The sequence below is a fragment of the Pseudophryne corroboree genome, chromosome 8, assembly GCF_028390025.1.
Source record: "Pseudophryne corroboree isolate aPseCor3 chromosome 8, aPseCor3.hap2, whole genome shotgun sequence".
Taxonomy (NCBI): Eukaryota; Metazoa; Chordata; class Amphibia; order Anura; family Myobatrachidae; genus Pseudophryne; species Pseudophryne corroboree.
The window spans coordinates 53,119,467-53,137,104 of NC_086451.1; the positions used below are offsets into that span (position 1 = coordinate 53,119,467).

The 17,638-nt window shown below is 43.3% G+C and overlaps 1 protein-coding gene and 1 pseudogene across 1 annotated transcript in view; one reads left to right on the forward strand and one right to left on the reverse strand.

Annotated features, from left to right (window-relative positions):
- LOC134948423 (myosin-4-like) overlaps positions 1-14,008 on the reverse strand; it is a 32,749-nt gene extending 18,741 nt beyond the window's left edge. Inside the window, exons 1-8 of the mRNA XM_063936379.1 lie at positions 13,722-14,008; positions 11,373-11,477; positions 10,513-10,554; positions 4,541-4,753; positions 4,310-4,453; positions 3,824-3,980; positions 3,710-3,737; positions 3,477-3,591 (exon numbers count right to left, since the gene is read on the reverse strand). Coding sequence (XP_063792449.1) covers positions 3,477-3,591; positions 3,710-3,737; positions 3,824-3,980; positions 4,310-4,453; positions 4,541-4,741 — 645 coding nt within the window. The 5' untranslated portion in view covers positions 4,742-4,753; positions 10,513-10,554; positions 11,373-11,477; positions 13,722-14,008. The remainder of the gene's footprint in view (positions 1-3,476; positions 3,592-3,709; positions 3,738-3,823; positions 3,981-4,309; positions 4,454-4,540; positions 4,754-10,512; positions 10,555-11,372; positions 11,478-13,721) is intronic.
- On the forward strand, positions 1,938-2,009 carry LOC134953707 (U2 spliceosomal RNA; annotated as a pseudogene).
- Positions 14,009-17,638: the final 3,630 nt, after the last annotated feature.

Consider the following 17,638-nt stretch of genomic DNA (forward strand, 5'->3'; position numbering starts at 1 on the left):
TCTCTCTCTCTCTCTACTGGTATCTTCCCTTCACTATTTAAGCATGCAATGATTACTCCCATTCTGAAAAAAAAAAAAAATCTGACCCTAACTCTCTCTCAAAACTACCATCCCATCTCTCAGCTCCCTTGCCTCTCCGAGCTACTTGAGAAACTTGCCTACACTCGCCTCACACACTTTCTTAACTCATACAACTTATTGGACCCCTATCAATCAGGCTTTAGTTCCCAACACTCCACAGAGACAGCACTGACTAAAGTATTGAATGATCTGGTCACTGCGAAGTCTAAAGGCCATTACTCACTTCTCATTCTTCTAGATATCTCTGCTGCTTTTGACACTGTTGACCACTCTCTTCTCATACTAACACTGCAATCCCTAGGTCTTCAGGACACAGCCCTCTCTTGGTTCCTATCCTACCTATCTAATCACTATTTCAGTGTCCATTTCTCAGAATTTACCTCCTCTTCGCTACCTCTTTCAGTTGGCGTACCGCAAGGCTCGGTCTTAGGTCCACTGTTTTTCTCAATCTATACCTCATCTCTTGGTAAACTAATTAGCTCTTTTGGATTTCAGCATCATTTGTATGCAGATGATACTCAAATCTACCTATCCACCCCTGATTTGTCTCTATCTGTATTGGGCCGTGTCACTGAATGCCTCTCTGCTGTTTCATCTTGGATGTCATCTCGCCACCTCAAACTTAATATTTCCAAAACAGAGTTAATTATATTTCCACCATACAATAGTAGTTACCAACCTGATATTTCTATCACTGTTGAGAACTCTACAATCAACCCTACACCACAAGCTCGCTGCCTAGGTGTCATCCTTGACTCGGAACTGTCCTTTGTTCCCCACATTCAATCTGTCTCAAAATCATGTTACATGCATCTAAAAAACATATCCAAACTACAATCATACCTTACACAAGACACTGCTAAAACTCTAATCCATGCTCTCATTATCTCCCGCATTGATTATTGCAATAGTCTTCTTATTGGTCTTACCAAGAAGAGACTCTCACCATTACAATCCATTCTGAATGCAGCTGTGAGGCTAATCTTCCTCGCTAGATGTCCACCATCTGCAGACCCACTATGTCAGTCCCTCCATTAGTTACCTGCATTCTGCCGTATTCAATATAAAATACTTTTACTTACACACAAGACTATTAACCATACTAGACCAACATACATCTCTTCTCTTATCTCAAAATATCTCCCAACCCGTCCCCTTCGCTCTTCACAAGATCTACGTCTCTCATCCACACTCATTACTTGCTCCCATGCACAATTGCAGGACTTTCTTCGGGCTGCAGCCACTCTATGGAATGCCCTACGTACAATAAGACTCTCCTCTAGTCTCCAAACCTTCAAGCGTTCCCTGAAAACTCACCTATTCAGACAAGTTGATCAAATTCCAGAACCACTCACATTACCTTCATAAGCTTTCCTATCCAATTATATCACCACTGTACAGTCTACACATATCCTTCACATATTTTCTCTTTCTTCACTTCCCCTTCCTCCTGACCCTGGTTCATCATTGCAGTGTTGTGATATCATGCAGGCCACCAAGAACCTTTTGGACAACTATGCAATAGATAGCACCTATCCTTGTGTATCAATGCCTATTTCCCTGTAGATAGTAAGCTTGGGAGCAGGGCCTTCCTACCTCTGACTGTTTGTTATTACCCAGTTTTGTCTTATCATTGTGTCCAGTTGTAAAGCGCAACGGAATTTGCTGCACTATATAAGAAATTGTTAATAAATAAATAATATTGATTCTTTCAATTTCAAGATTTCTGTGTAATAGGATTCAGGAGAATGAAAAGGATGAGATATTCTCTATAACTGTACAGTGCTCCCATTACATGTTTGAATTCCCACAGGATGAAATAAGATACATTTGCTAATGTTGTTCAGTTACACATAATCGCTTCTTGGCCTTTTGGCTAAGATCAAGTGTAGTACCTGCTCGAGGGAAACACTTGTGGAGTACCATGCCGGGGTGTGGCAATGCCTCTGGTCGAGAGGGGAGAAAAACTGGGCTTCGTATCTACCGTCCTTCTAAGGGGATGAAAAAGGGCCCCTTGCGTGGAGTGGAGAATGTCCTGGTCTAGTATCTTCTCTTGTACTGGGGGTTGACCCTGGCACAGAGTGGGTATGAAGCTTGGTCTGGCTGAGAGGTCAGGAGCAGCTAGAAGCTCGAGGTGTTTTGTGCCCCTGGAACTGGAAGGGACAGGGGTGCCGGAAATGCACTGGGGTTTCGAGCCACCTTCGCACTAAGGCACTTTTAGCACTTAACACTTCAGACCCTTCCTGTCTGCACCCACTTCCTTTGTCCTGGCCTTTTGGCTAGAGCGAGGAAAACATTTTATACACCCCCCGGCCTTCTGGCTGGGGCTTATTTATTTATTTGTTACACGCACGTGTTTTGCACTTTTTGGGCACAACACTAGCACTTATTTTTGTAGAATTTGTCACGTCACGGTTTTTTGTTTGGGGTTTGGGTGAGACCCTTATGGGCCACCCTCTCCCCTAAGTTGCCGAGGCCCTCTCCTTTTGGGGAGGGCTAGAGGCTGTTATCAGTCCCCACGGGGAAGCTTCGGCCAACCTTGGGGATACACGAGGGTCCCTCTGCACTTCGGCAAGGAGGGACCCACAGTCCCTTTTTTCCCTCAGTAGGCCTTTTGGCTCTGAGGGTTAGGGGAGTAATGGAGCCCTTCTCCTTTCGGAGAGGGTCCAAAAAAAAAAAATGCTAATTTGGACATAATATTTTTTTCTTTTGCTGTAACAGAGATCATAAAACTATAGTGGAATATGAGGTTTAATGAAATGAAATAAGTAATGGGGTACACGTAAGGTGTCATTTCTAAGTAGGACAAAAGCAATGTTCTGCAGATTTTAAGGTAGTATGAAGATGCACTCTACAGATCATTAGTATGAAGGTTAAAAAGAACGTCCCCCACAAAAAATAGCTATGACTACTGAAGGAAAAGTTCCTATATCCAAGATATAGGGCCGGATGTAATGACGCCCGAGTTTGACGGCCGTGTGGGATGCCAGCCGAACTCCAATGTTTTTTTAAAGGGGCAATCACTTACAAGGCATGGTTTTGAGTGGGTACTGATTACTTGGGCTTAGGCTTGTAGGATGGGCCTGGTCAACCAATATCCCCTTTTGTAGTATGTAGCGCTGCTCAAAGTATTTTTTCAGAGGGGGCATGCCTAAACCCCAGGATTTGCCCGCCACCCTTCCCAATATCTTCTCATCTTCCCCTTCCCTTACCCCTGGTTTGATGGGCATTTATCTACTGGCCCTATTCTCAAATATACCTCATCTTGGGCAGATAAAAATTACATATTGTTTCTCACATAGTGTTGGAGTCATGTAGATGTATTATATATTAATTTGATTAGTCATTAAACAGATTATGTAGATGTTATTGTCAGCCTAGAAGTGAGAAGTTACCTGCATGCTGTTGCTGAGTTGTTCCTTCTTCTTGGGATCTCCAATGGCTGCAATTGTTGCAAAGTACTGGATGACACGCTTGGTGTTTACAGTCTTTCCAGCACCGGATTCTCCACTGGAGGTAAAGGAGACATAAAGTACATAAAACATAAGGGAGAAAAAAATCTAACAATTCACTGCTAAATAATGATAATGAACAAAGATTAACCAAAAATATAGGAAGTTTTACTTACGTAATTAGGACAGACTGATTTTCACGATCTGACAAAAGAAGTCACCTTATTAATATGTGTCTCCTGAACAGAATGTCTAACAAGTATCAGTTCAGAGAAATAAGATCTTCGTACCTGTTGACATGGCCTGATAGGCGTTATCAGAGATGGAGAAGATGTGTGGTGGGGCTTCCATACGCTTCTTGCCTCTGTAGCCGGCAACAACCTTAGGGTCGTATACTGGCAACCACTTGTAGGGGTTGACAGTCACACAGAAGAGCCCAGAGTAGGTCTGCAAAGTACATAAAATTGAGTAGCTGTTCTATAGCATTTTATAAGCTAAGGTGGCTCTATGCTTCCATTTAACCAAATAACAAGAGGTTAAGCTCTTGCCATTCTAGTGGCCTATAATGAGTTCATGGTGTGCTGTGCATGTGGGCGTCTGGGGCAATGGAGGCTCCATAATGAACATCTTGATTGTCCTCAAAATGTTTACTTTTAATGCAGGAAGAACACAAATTTTAACATTAGTCTTCGGTTCTAGAGTTATAATAATAAGTTTGGCTACAATCTCTATGGCATTTATGCCTACATAACCCCAGAGTAAGAGTCAGGACTTACGTAGATCATCCAGGCTGCATAACGTTCTTTGAGGTTATACAGCACAGAGGCCTCATTCAGGTGAGTCATCATGGCCATGTCTTCAATTTTGTCATACTTTGGAGGATTTTGGGGGTAAACTTGACTATCTTTTACTGTTACAGACTGAAAAGATAACAATGCAGTTTTTGATATTTCCAACAACAATTTTCATATTGCAATCTGATGTGCAAGATATAATGTCATCCTTACCCTCCCATCATCGGTCTTGACAGTAATTTTTCCATCTTCCCGAGCGGTGACGAGACCTTTCACGTAGAGTTCCTTCTGGTCATCCACGTAGCAGGTGTTCTTGGCATCAAAAGGCTTGTTTTGGGCCTCCAGTCTCTCTTTATCACCCTTACGGAGAAACTGGGCGGCTTCCCCAAAAACTGCCATCTCACCGTCCCCCATGGTTGCTGGTTTCTGGAAGAGATTATTTGGTATGATTGTATGCTTTGACAATATAAAACACACACAACACATACACAACACATACTGATTTCTTATACAGTAAATGCTGGTGTGAATATTCTCCTTTAAGAAGACGATTTTCATCTGTAAGATTCCGTTTCTTTGGTAATGGAACTGTGTATATCTAAGATATTTTGATAAACCAGTCAAATGGCGTCTACGTCTGATTATTACTATCAACTGACATGGGTCCATATTTATTTGATAGTGATTCAGAGAGGCTGATTCAATTCGGGGGGATTTGTTGCTCGACAGCACATTTATGTGCCATATACAGTATCGTTAACATTTCAAGTTTTCCTGCGAAATGGCACATCGCGCCTATCCCTCAGAACTGAATCTGCCCCAAGCCTTCTTAGTAATCATTCAGTCAAACTGCACCTTTAAGATATAATGAATATTGGCCCTCATTCCGAGTTGTTCGCTCGCTAGCTGCTTTTAGCAGCATTGCACACGCTAGGCCTCCGCCCTCTGGGAGTGTATCTTAGCTTAGCAGAATAGCGAACAAAAGATTAGCAGAACTGCTACTAAATAATTCTTCTCAGTCCGTTTAGTTCCTGGTTTGATGTCACAAACACGCCCTGTGTTCAGCCAGCCACTCCCCTGTTTCTCCAGACACTCCTGCGTTTTTCCCTGACACGCTTGCATTTTTTAGCACACTCCCGGAAAACGCTCAGTTACCACCCAGAAACGCCCCTTTCCTGTCAATCATTTACCGTTCAGCAGTGCGACTGAAAAGCGCCGCAGAATCCACAGCAAATCTGCTAAGTTTTTAGTTAAATAACTAAGCGCATGCGCCCTGCGTGCCTTGCGCATGCGCAATTGGCAACAAATCGCAGCATAGAGAAAATCGTCAACGAGCGAACAACTCGGAATGACCCCCATTATACGATACTGTATTATACAATGCTGCCATATCAACTAAGTGGGAATTTTTAAAACAAAATAACTTTTTAATAACAGTTGAACCTGGGAATTTCCACTGTGAACGCTACTAGAACCTATATGTTTACTGCCCTTGGACCACACAGCAAAACTGCCCACGTACTATACATCCCCACAGCCACTGACTGGACTTGTAATGATGTATGGCTTCCTGTTTTTAGCTGGGATCCATTCTGAGCACTCCAAAATGCATCGCGGCTTCATACCTTCACATCATATATTCTCCTTCCGAAAATTCTGTAAACTAACCATCTTTATGTTCTAAACTGTGTCTATGTCACATGACTGGTAAATCTATATACAGTATATAAAAATGAATGTATGTGTGTATGTGTGTACAGTATGTGTGTATGTATGTTCCAGCATAACTCTGTAATGCCTGGAGCAATTTACACCAAACTTGGTACACATATCACTTACAATCTGGCAAAAAATAAGGCGGGGGCAAGACACCCCTAGCACCCCTAGGGGTGGGGGTGGAAAGGGGGTGACATGTAAAAATCCATAGTGTTCGGGGTCGCGGAGATGAATAGTTACACTCCCGATGTAATTTTCCCTGTGCACCTGCTGGGTGACCTGGAACATGTGACCTGCTGGGTTGTCTGGAAACTGTGACAGCTATTTGCAACCTCCCACTAAGCAGTTATTTTTAAAAAAATTTACTCCTAAGGTGGGAAAAAAAAGGGGTAAAATGTTCCACCCAGCAAAACTTTGCTGGGTGTAACCGGGCACATCAGCTAGTATAATTCTATAACATTAAATATATATAAATCATAAGAAGGACACTACAGCTTAAAGGACTTAATTTTCATTATAATGATTAAAGTCTGCATATACATCAATGATATATGAACAAATTATATGAGTGTTAAAACACTTGCCTGTTTTAATAGCAATTCTTATTAATCGTATTTCTAATGATTAATGCCCTCCAGTTATTTTTATACCACATTACAATGAGCAGGTCAAGAGATGTAACTATATTGCAGACCACTACGCAAAAGTTTGTAAGGGCCACCATGTACCACCCATTGGTGAAAAAGTTATATAACACATGTAACTGTGACAGGGAAGGTGGCCCCTCTCAGCTCTGGGCCCCATAGCAGCTGCACTCCCTGCACCTATCGTAGCTACGCCCTTGTATATAACACATATAACTGTGACAGGGAAGGTGGCCCCTCTCAGCTCTGGGTCCATAGCACCTGCACTACCTGCACCTATGGTAGATACGCCGTTGTATATAACACATGTAACTGTGATAGGAAAGGTGGCCCCTCTCAGCTTTGGGCCCCATAGCTATACCTTTGTATGCCCTTGTATATAACACATGTAACTGTGATAGGGAAGGTGGCCCCTCTCAGCTCTGGGCCCCATAGCAGCTGCACTCCCTGCACCTATGGTAGCTATGACCTTGTATATAACACATGTAACTGTGATAGGAAAGGTGGCCCCTCTCAGCTTTGGGCCTCATAGCTATACCTTTGTATGCCCTTGTATATAACACATGTAACTGTGATAGGGAAGGTGGCCCCTCTCAGCTCTGGGCCCCCATAGCTACACCATTGTATATAACACATGTAACTGTGACAGGGAAGGTGGGCCCCTCTCAGCTCTGGTCCCCATAGCAGCTGCACTCCTTGTACCTATGGTAGCTACACCCTTGTATATAACACATATAACTGTGACAGCGAAGGTGGCCCCTCTCAGCTCTGGGTCCATAGCACCCACACTACCTGCACCTATGGTAGATATGCCCTTGTATATAACACATATAACAGTGACAGGGAAGGTGGCCCCTCTCAACTCTGGGCCCATAGCACCTGCACTCCCTGCACCTATGGTAGATATGCCCTTGTATATAACACATGTAAATGTACTAGGGAAGGTGGCCCCTCTCAGCTCTGGGCCCATAGCACCTGCACTCCCTGCACCTATGGTAGCTATGCCCTTGTATATAACACATGTAACTGTGACAGGGAAGGTGGCCCCTCTCAGCTCTGGGCCCCATAGCACCTGCACTCCCTGCACCTATGGTAGCTGCACCCTTGTATATAACACATGTAACTGTGATAGGGAAGGTGGCCCCTCTCAGCTCTGGGCCCCATAGCACCTGCACTCCCTGCACCTATGGTAGCTGCACCCTTGTATATAACACATGTAACTGTGATAGGGAAGGGGGCCCCTCTCAGCTCTGGGTCCCATAGCAGCTGCACTCCCTGCACCTATGGTAGCTACACCCTTGTATATAACACATGTAACTGTGATAGGAAAGGTGGCCCATCTCAGCTTTGGGCCCCATAGCTACACCATTGTACGCCCTTGTATATAACACATGTAACTGTGATAGGGAAGATGGCCCCACTCAGCTCTGGGACCCATAGCAGCTGCACTCCCTGCACCTATGGTAGCTATGCCCTTGTATATAACACATGTAACTGTGATAGGAAGGGTGGCCCCTCTCAGCTTTGGGCCCCATAGCTATACCTTGGTATGCCCTTGTATATAACACATGTAACTGTGATAGGGAAGGTGGCCCTTTTCAGCTCTGGGCCCCCATAGCTACACCATTGTATATAACACATGTAACTGTGACAGGGAAGGTGGGCCCCTCTCTGCTCTGGGCCCCATAGCAGCTGCACTCCCTGCACCTATGGAAGCTATGCCCTTGTATGGAGAATACCCCCAAGTCTAGATCACACCATGTACCTGAGCAGCTTTATTATGAACTATTAAAAAAGTTCCTTTGAACCTTTGTTTTATCTAGCCCAGTATGTTCTGAACAGCTCTTCCTCTACTGATATGGATTCCGATTATAGGACATGTAGAAAGATATGTGATTTCACTATACAAGCCACAAACCATGGTCTCTCTCATTGGCTATAGCTGTAACCTGTAAACTAACCATCTTTATGTTCTAAACTGTGTCTATGTCACATGACTGGTAAATCTATATACAGTATATAAAAATGAATGTATGTGTGTATGTGTGTACAGTATGTGTGTATGTATGTTCCAGCATAACTCTGTAATGCCTGGAGCAATTTACACCAAACTTGGTACACATATCACTTACAATCTGGCAAAAAATAAGGCGGGGGCAAGACACCCCTAGCACCCCTAGGGGTGGGGGTGGGAAGGGGGTGACATGTAAAAATCCATAGTGTTCGGGGTCGCGGAGATGAATAGCTACACTCCCGATGTAATTTTCCCTGTGCACCTGCTGGGTGACCTGGAACATGTGACCTGCTGGGTTGTCTGGAAACTGTGACAGCTATTTGCAACCTCCCACTAAGCAGTTATTTTTAAAAAAGTTTACTCCTAAGGTGGGAAAAAAAAGGGGTAAAATGTTCCACTCAGCAAAACTTTGCTGGGTGTAACCGGGCACATCAGCTAGTATAATTCTATAACATTAAATATGTATAAATCATAAGAAGGACACTACAGCTTAAAGGACTTAATTTTCATTATAATGATTAAAGTCTGCATATACATCAATGATATATGAACAAATTCTATGAGTGTTAAAACACTTGCCTGTTTTAATAGCAATTCTTATTAATCGTATTTCTAATGATTAATGCCCTCCAGTTATTTTTATACCACATTACAATGAGCAGGTCAAGAGATGTAACTATATTGTAGACCACTACGCAAAAGTTTGTAAGGGCCACCATGTACCACCCATTGGTGAAAAAGTTATATAACACATGTAACAGTGACAGGGAAGGTGGCCCCTCTCAACTCTGGGCCCATAGCACCTGCACTCCCTGCACCTATGGTAGATATGCCCTTGTATATAACACATGCAAATGTACTAGGGAAGGTGGCCCCTCTCAGCTCTGGGCCCATAGCACCTGCACTCCCTGCACCTATGGTAGCTATGCCCTTGTATATAACACATGTAACTGTGACAGGGAAGGTGGCCCCTCTCAGCTCTGGCCCCCATAGCACCTGCACTCCCTGCACCTATGGTAGCTGCACCCTTGTATATAACACATGTAACTGTGATAGGGAAGGTGGCCCCTCTCAGCTCTGGGTCCCATAGCAGCTGCACTCCCTGCACCTATGGTAGCTACACCCTTGTATATAACACATGTAACTGTGATAGGAAAGGTGGCCCATCTCAGCTTTGGGCCCCATAGCTACACCATTGTACGCCCTTGTATATAACACATGTAACTGTGATAGGGAAGATGGTCCCACTCAGCTCTGGGACCCATAGCAGCTGCACTCCCTGCACCTATGGTAGCTATGCCCTTGTATATAACACATGTAACTGTGATAGGAAGGGTGGCCCCTCTCAGCTTTGGGCCCCATAGCTATACCTTTGTATGCCCTTGTATATAACACATGTAACTGTGATAGGGAAGGTGGCCCCTTTCAGCTCTGAGCCCCCATAGCTACACCATTGTATATAACACATGTAACTGTGACAGGGAAGGTGGTCCCCTCTCAGCTCTGGGCCCCATAGCAGCTGCACTCCCTGCACCTGTGGAAGCTATGCCCTTGTATGGAGAATACCCCCAAGTCTAGATCACACCATGTACCTGAGCAGCTTTATTATGAACTATTAAAAAAGTTCCTTTGAACCTTTGTTTTATCTAGCCCAGTATGTTCTGAACAGCTCTTCCTCTACTGATATGGATTCCGATTATAGGACATGTAGAAAGATATGTGATTTCACTATACAAGCCACAAACCATGGTCTCTCTCATTAGCTATAGCTGTAACACCACAAACAAGCACACAAAACATAAAATGCTCACCTTTTATTGCAGGAAGTGATGAAATAATATGTTAGTTTCTCCCTTGTAAAAAAAAAAAAAAAAAGAAAGCAAACTTTAAGAGTAAATTTCAGGTGGGGGGATATTGAAATACTTGAAAAAAATATTGTTTTCTAAAGAAAAAAAATACCCAGACTTGAAAAATAAAATTCTAAACCTCGTGTTCTCCCTCAATTTTACTTATTCATTGGTTACAATGTCACAATGTGATTTCTCTACCTGTTTTACTGTTTGTATCCTTTTTATATGTGTTTATGTGCAGTTCTCCAATACAATATGTTTGAAAAAAAATTAAAATAAAATTCTATGGATAAATTGACATTTTTAGAGTTGTACTAGTATAATATTTACATGAACTTGTCAAAATATTGTTAAAAAATATATTAAATATATTACAAGCATTATGCAGGTCATATTTTAAAAATTATATATATATATATACAAAATGGTTTTGCTGCTTTTGAGAGTACAATACATTTTATGTGAGTACCCATCTTTCTATATGTGGCTGTCAATATATATATATTTAAATAAAATAAAATAAAAACTTTATATATATATATATATATATATATATATATATATATATATGTATATATATACACATGATCTTGTTGTAAACAAAGAAAGTGATTTGTTTCATCCAGTGTGTCCATAGATCCAAGATCCAATAGAAGAGTTCATAAAAAGTTATTTTAAAAAAAAAAGATAAAAAAATATACTTTTATATATATATCTATCCTAATTTGCAAAAATCTTTGTTGCAATCTGCTTAAATTCACTATGATTTGCTTTCCAAGTCTTTACATTAAACACACAGGTATGTAGTGCTCCATACTCACCATGAACTGTGATGTAACCATGTGCAGGGCTCTGGACAGCTTATATAGATGGGCCCGTTGTACCTTACTCAGCTCTCTCCACATAAGGATGGGTCTTCAAGTTTCCTTAATAGTGCAACAAGACCACATTTTCAGTCCTTCACGAGTAAAAATAACCCACATACAGTATTTTCACAGGAGGCCTAGAATACTCCGCAACCTGTTCCGTTAGTTTGCATAGGATTAGTTTACGCATGGAATGTTTGTGGGCTTATATATACTGTAGGTTTATGTTTTAGACTTTATGGATATTCAGACACAACCATATATGCAAAAATAATTAGGAAACCAGTACCCTAAAATATATGGAAAAAAACACAGGAAAACACATTCATTAAATCATTCCAGGGGTTCGGTATGATTTACCTATGGACTTAATACCGACAGCCATTGACCGACAGTCAAAATACCGACACATTCAAAATACTGACATTCATTATGCCGACATGTTCAAAATGCAGCACACTTACACGGTGTCCATGTCGACCTATGTCTACATTGACACAAGAAAACCCCCCAGAAAAACTAATTTCGGTATTTTTAAATGTCGGTATTTCAAATGTCAGAATACCGACATTTGAAATGCCGACATTTCAAATTACTGACATGAGTTTTTCTGTTTGTTTGTGTCAATGTAGACATAGGTCGACATGGACACCGGGTAAGTGTACTGCATCCCCTCGCATGACTCGCTGCGCTTGGTGCACTATTATATTTCCCCTCCAGGTCCACTGGGATGGTAAAGCATGAACAAGTCTGTTTTTGGGCAAAAAATCCTTAAAAACACATGTCGGCATTTTGACATGTCGGCATTTTAAATCCCGGTATTCTGACTACAATATGTCAGCATTTTGGACATGTTGGTATAATGAATGTGGTTTTTGACCGTGTTGGTATTGTGACTGTCGGTCAATGGATGTAGGGATTATGAGCGTCGGTATTGTGTCCGTCGGTAAATCAACTGCTACCCCATTCCAGCATGATGAGATGCATTAACTACAATGATCTCTAATAAGTATGATGCTTCCCATTAAGCTGGCATTGTGTAATAAATGTGTTTTTAGGGATGTTTTTATAGACAGTATATATCTATACATATACTAAAACTGTAAGGGTTGTGTCTGTATATAGCAATTTTTTTGAGAAATATACTTCTAGGAGACAAAAAACAAAATCGAAATTTTTGTAATTCTGTCTGTCTCTTCATTCCAGCATCACGACAAAACTACTGGATGAATTTGGATCTAATTTTCACTATTTTATAGCTTAGTGACCTAGAAAGAAACGGAGGTACAGTATGTATCATCCTGATGTGATCAGGCAGAGAAGCAATAAAGGAGAAACCAGTGTGCAGGCTCTTTAAGTCCAAAATGACTATGGGGGTCATTCCGAGTTGATCGCTAGCTGCAGTTGTTCGCAGTGCAGCGATCAGGCTAAAAAATGGCTGTTCTGTGCATGCGTATGCGGCACAATGCGCACACACGTCGTACGAGCACAACTAACAATGTAGTTTTGCACAGGGTCTAGCGATGCCTTTCAGTCGCACTGGTGGCCGCAGAGTGATTGACATGAAGTGGGCAATTCTGGGTATCAACTGACCATTTTCAGGGAGTGTTCGGAAAAATGCAGGCGTGCCAGGAAAAACGCAGGCGTGGCTGGCCGAACGCTGGGCGGGTTTGTGACGTCAAAACAGGAACTGAACAGTCTGAAGTGATCGCAAGCGCTGAGTAGGTTTTCAGCTACTCTGAAACTGCACAAAAAAACTTTGTGACCGCTCTGCGATACATTCGTTCGCACTTCTGCAGAGCTAAAATACACTCCCAGTGGGAGACGGCATAGCGTTTGCACGGCTGCTAAAAACTGCTAGCGAGCAATCAACTCGGAATGACCCCCTATATGTATATAAATATAGTAAGTTGGTGTTCCGATCATACTTCTGCGGAACTTGACTTCGCCCAAGTTATGCAATGTAACCCAACTTAAAGGGGGAATTCAATTGTTTGAAGGGGGCCACATTTCTTTTTGCATCCTCCTGAGGTGCGAGGAGAAATGTGTGCAAAGTGGATACTTCGGGTGTCCAAACTCTCATTCGGAGAGCAGGACTTTAGATGGGTTTAACCATTTTATGCAGCTAAACCCTGTCTGTTTGGGCGCAACATGAACGATATGCATGGACACCCACAGAACAATTGAATTTTGACAATTGTTTGGGCATCTAATAAGTCCCAAAACAAATACATTTCCCTCAAAGTGATTGCTCTGGGAAAGAGATGCTAACGGGATGTGGCACAGGTGAGAGTGTGTATATACCATGTATACCCCTCAACCCCAACAACTTTCCTTTTCAATCCAAGCACTTGTAGTTTCCTGTTAGCATCTGCTTCGATATGACCATCAACAAGTTGCAGGGGCAAACGCTCATGGCTGCCGGTGTAGTTCTCTGGACCGGCTGCTTCTCCCATGGGCAGCTTTACATGGCTTGCTTACGAGTTAGTAGCCCCAAGCGTCTTTTTTAGTGTTAATCCCTGAAGGAAAAACTGCAAATGTTATTTACAAATAAATTTTGTGATCAGTGTGTACAATATCAAATATACATCACAATGAGGGTCATTCCGAGTTGATCGCTCGCTAGCTGTTTTTAGCAGCCGTGCAAACGCATTGTCGCCGCCCACCAGGTAGTGTATTTTCGCTTTGCAGAAGTATGAACGCCTGTGCAGCAGAGCGCCTGCAAAATCGTTTTTTGCAAAACAAGACCAGCCCTGTAGTTACTCTTCGTGTGCGTTGATTCTAACGACGCAGGGACGGCTTTTGACATCACACACCCGCCCAGCCACGCCTGCATTTTTTCTGCCACGCCTGCGTTTTTCGAAGCACTCCCTGAAAACGGTCAGTTGACACCCAGAAACGCCCACTTTATGTCAATCTTCCTGCGTTCGGCCGTGCCACTGGAATGTTCGTTACACTCTGTGCAAACCCACGATGCTCATTGTACCCGTACGACACGCCTGTGCATTGCACAGGCGCATGCACAGAAATGGCGATTTTTAGCCACAGTATGCAGCAACTGATCCTGCCCCAAACTTTGTTAGTGTAGAGTAATTTGCCAGTTTGCGTATAGTATAGGATCTTGTGCGAGTTTCCTTTTCGTATATTCAGGTAGCAATTGCACACTTATGCCCAGGGGCACTGAGTGGGGCAGGTACTGCTTGCTGGAAGGACCCAGGTCTGCTACTGAGGGACACAAATTTTCCCCTTTGCAGCTCAATTTTTCGCATTTTTTCCAGAGGAATCATGACCACACCTTCCAGTTTTGCCCTCCCCCATCTCCCCCAGTACCTGCTCAGGTTTCGACGGCCCTGCTTATGCTCACCCTTGCCTAGGTAGGTGGGATGGAGGAGTTAAAGGGAGTTCTAACCTGCTGCACATGTATACCACTGTTAGGCAGTATATATTTTACACTTGTATGTGCACACTGATGATGATGATGATAATGATGATGATGACGACGACGACGACGATGATGATGATGTGGGGTTTGTGCGTCTTGAAGTCTGAAGAAGGGCCGCCCACTGCAACCACCATATTATTAAGTATTAGCACTAGATGTAAGAGATCCATCAACACTATTTGTGTCCACAAGGAGAGATCCTTCAAGATTAGTATCAGGCCCTGAGGGGCATATTTACGAAAGTGCAGGTTTTTAGAAGTGAAGATATTGGCCATAGCAACCAATTGGATTTTAGGAATTATTGTCCAGAAAGTGCTAGATAAATGATAAGTAGAATCTGACTGGTTGCTATGGTCAACATCTCCACTTCTATAAACCCGCACTTTAGTGTATACAGTGTCGGACTGGGGCATGAAGGGCCCACCGGGGAAATGCAATAGTAGGGGCCCATACTTAGGGGTGTGGTTAGCCACCACAGAGATTTTGGCTAGCCATTAGAGAGTGCATGGGCCCCTTGCTGAAAATATATAGTAAATACTGCTAGTGCATAAATGATAATAACAGCAATGCTGTGTAGTGAATACACCATAGCCCTATGCCAGGCTTTTTCAACCAGTGTGCCGTGGCACTTACCAGTTGCAAGGTATGCCGCGGAGCCAGAGCAGCTTCCTGCACCTTCAGAGTGAACTGTTGGCCCGGGCTCTTCTTAGAGGATCAGTCGTGCTCCAGCCATGACCTGTGCCTTGAAAACGATGTGATATCATAGGTCACAGCCGCCGCGTCTCTCCACCCAGCCAGCCCACCCACCTGCATGCACATCTTCCAGTTCCTGCCTGCATACACAGCTTTCCTTGCCACCCACATCCACACCTGCCCGACCGCCCGTTGATCAGTATTCTCAGCACTCCACTATGAACAACCCCCGCCGCTGAGGGACAGGGAGGAGGACAGCTGATAATATTTGTTATTTTATTTCTCCTGTGGGGAACAATAGGATTTCAATAGAATTTATGTGGGGAGAATAAGGAAATAGAGGGGGGGGGGACACAATGTGAATAATTCATGTGGGGAGCAATAGGATTTCTGTGGGGAGCAGTGTGATTGTTTTTTCTGTGTAGGCCAATCTATGTGTGGGATTTTTTTTATTTTTTTTACTATGAGGGCCAATGTGTGTGTTTTGTTTTTTTTCTGTGGGGAACTGATGGTGTGCCTTGGCAATTTTTAAATATTGTTCGATGTGCCTCGAGTAAAAAAAGTTTGAAAATCACTGCCCTATGCAGTATAGACATATGTATAACTCAATTGCATAGTCTAGAACTTGATCCCTAGAGGAGAAGGTGGGCCCACAGGCAGTAGGGCCCACCGGTGGTTTCCTCTGTAGCCCTGTGGGCCAGTCTGACCTTGAGTATATATATCCTTTTAAGTGCAACAAACCCCCACAATTTTGAACACTCTTACTTTCATATTCTATGTAGGAGGAATCTTTATTAAAGTGGAATTTAAAACTTTCCCTTCTGTATTTGTGATATATACCTAATGTTGTTGTTTCAAATGTCACCGTGTATTGTATGTCAACAGTGTACATGTTGACATGTCCATCATGGCGTAGCCATGCCCCTTTTAGCAGCACACCACTGTGGATGGGGCCCGGAAGTCCTAATGAATCATGACCATAACCTTACATTTTGGCCAACTCTTTGTACCCGGTTCAATAATTTCTATTGGCAGTCCTGTCTAAATGACATCATAACATGCTATAGGTAGGTAATCAACTTTATGTATACTTGACGACTTTTTAACACTCCTCTCCAGGAGAAGCCCGGAGAGGAGAAGCAGCTGGGGATTTTGGAGGGTGGGGCCGGGCATCCATGTCATTAGGTTCCTCCCCATGATGATAAATTGCGGGTCCTCAAGGAGGGGGCGGGGCTAAAATGATAATGATTCACGTAATTTCACCTCCATCTCTTCCATTTTTCCATTTTGTCCTGTGATTCCCGCATTGTCTAGCTATCCTGCCCACTTCCCTAGGAAGCGGGCAGAATGCGGGAGGCGTACCCACCCTTCTGGTGTTGCAGGGGGACGATCTGGAAATTCAGGAGTCTTCCTCAATTTCTGGGAGAGTAGAAACGTATGCCTTTATCTAGCAGAATAAAACAGCTGATATACTGTACTTTGGAACCTGACCATTGCTATCATGCAGGCTCTGTAACCAATTTTGGCAGGTACAAGGGATTATGCAAGGGCCCACTAGTTAGACACACAGAGACCCGGTAGGTCATCTACCATCATTTTCAATCATCATTAGTGGTTGGTGGACACTCACACATGCTTCAATTTTAGGCCAGTGTGATCTATAAATACAACATAGAACAGAATAACCATATGTGATGTGTGGCTAGCTTAAGCAACATGTACTTTGCAACATTCATTTTCCCAATGGTAATTACCAGTGGCAGGACTGCAGCCCCCACCCCAGTAACATCCGCCACCCCTCTCAGTGTCAGTGAGCCAGATGCAGTCAGTGATTGCACTAGCCTCACTGTGACTGGTACTGACTTCCTATTGGAAGTTCTACCTGTCAGTCAAAGACGCACAAGGTAGTCCCATTGGGAGGTGTTTCCTCACCACAGGACTGCCAGTCCGGGCTGCGGTAAGCAGAGAGCTGGATTCCTGTAGGAAGCCACTCCCTGCATCATCAGCCCTAGCTGGCTTCTATGGGCTGCAGTCGGTGCAGTTCATAGAAGCTATGGGTTTTCGCATGCACAGTCACACCATTGCG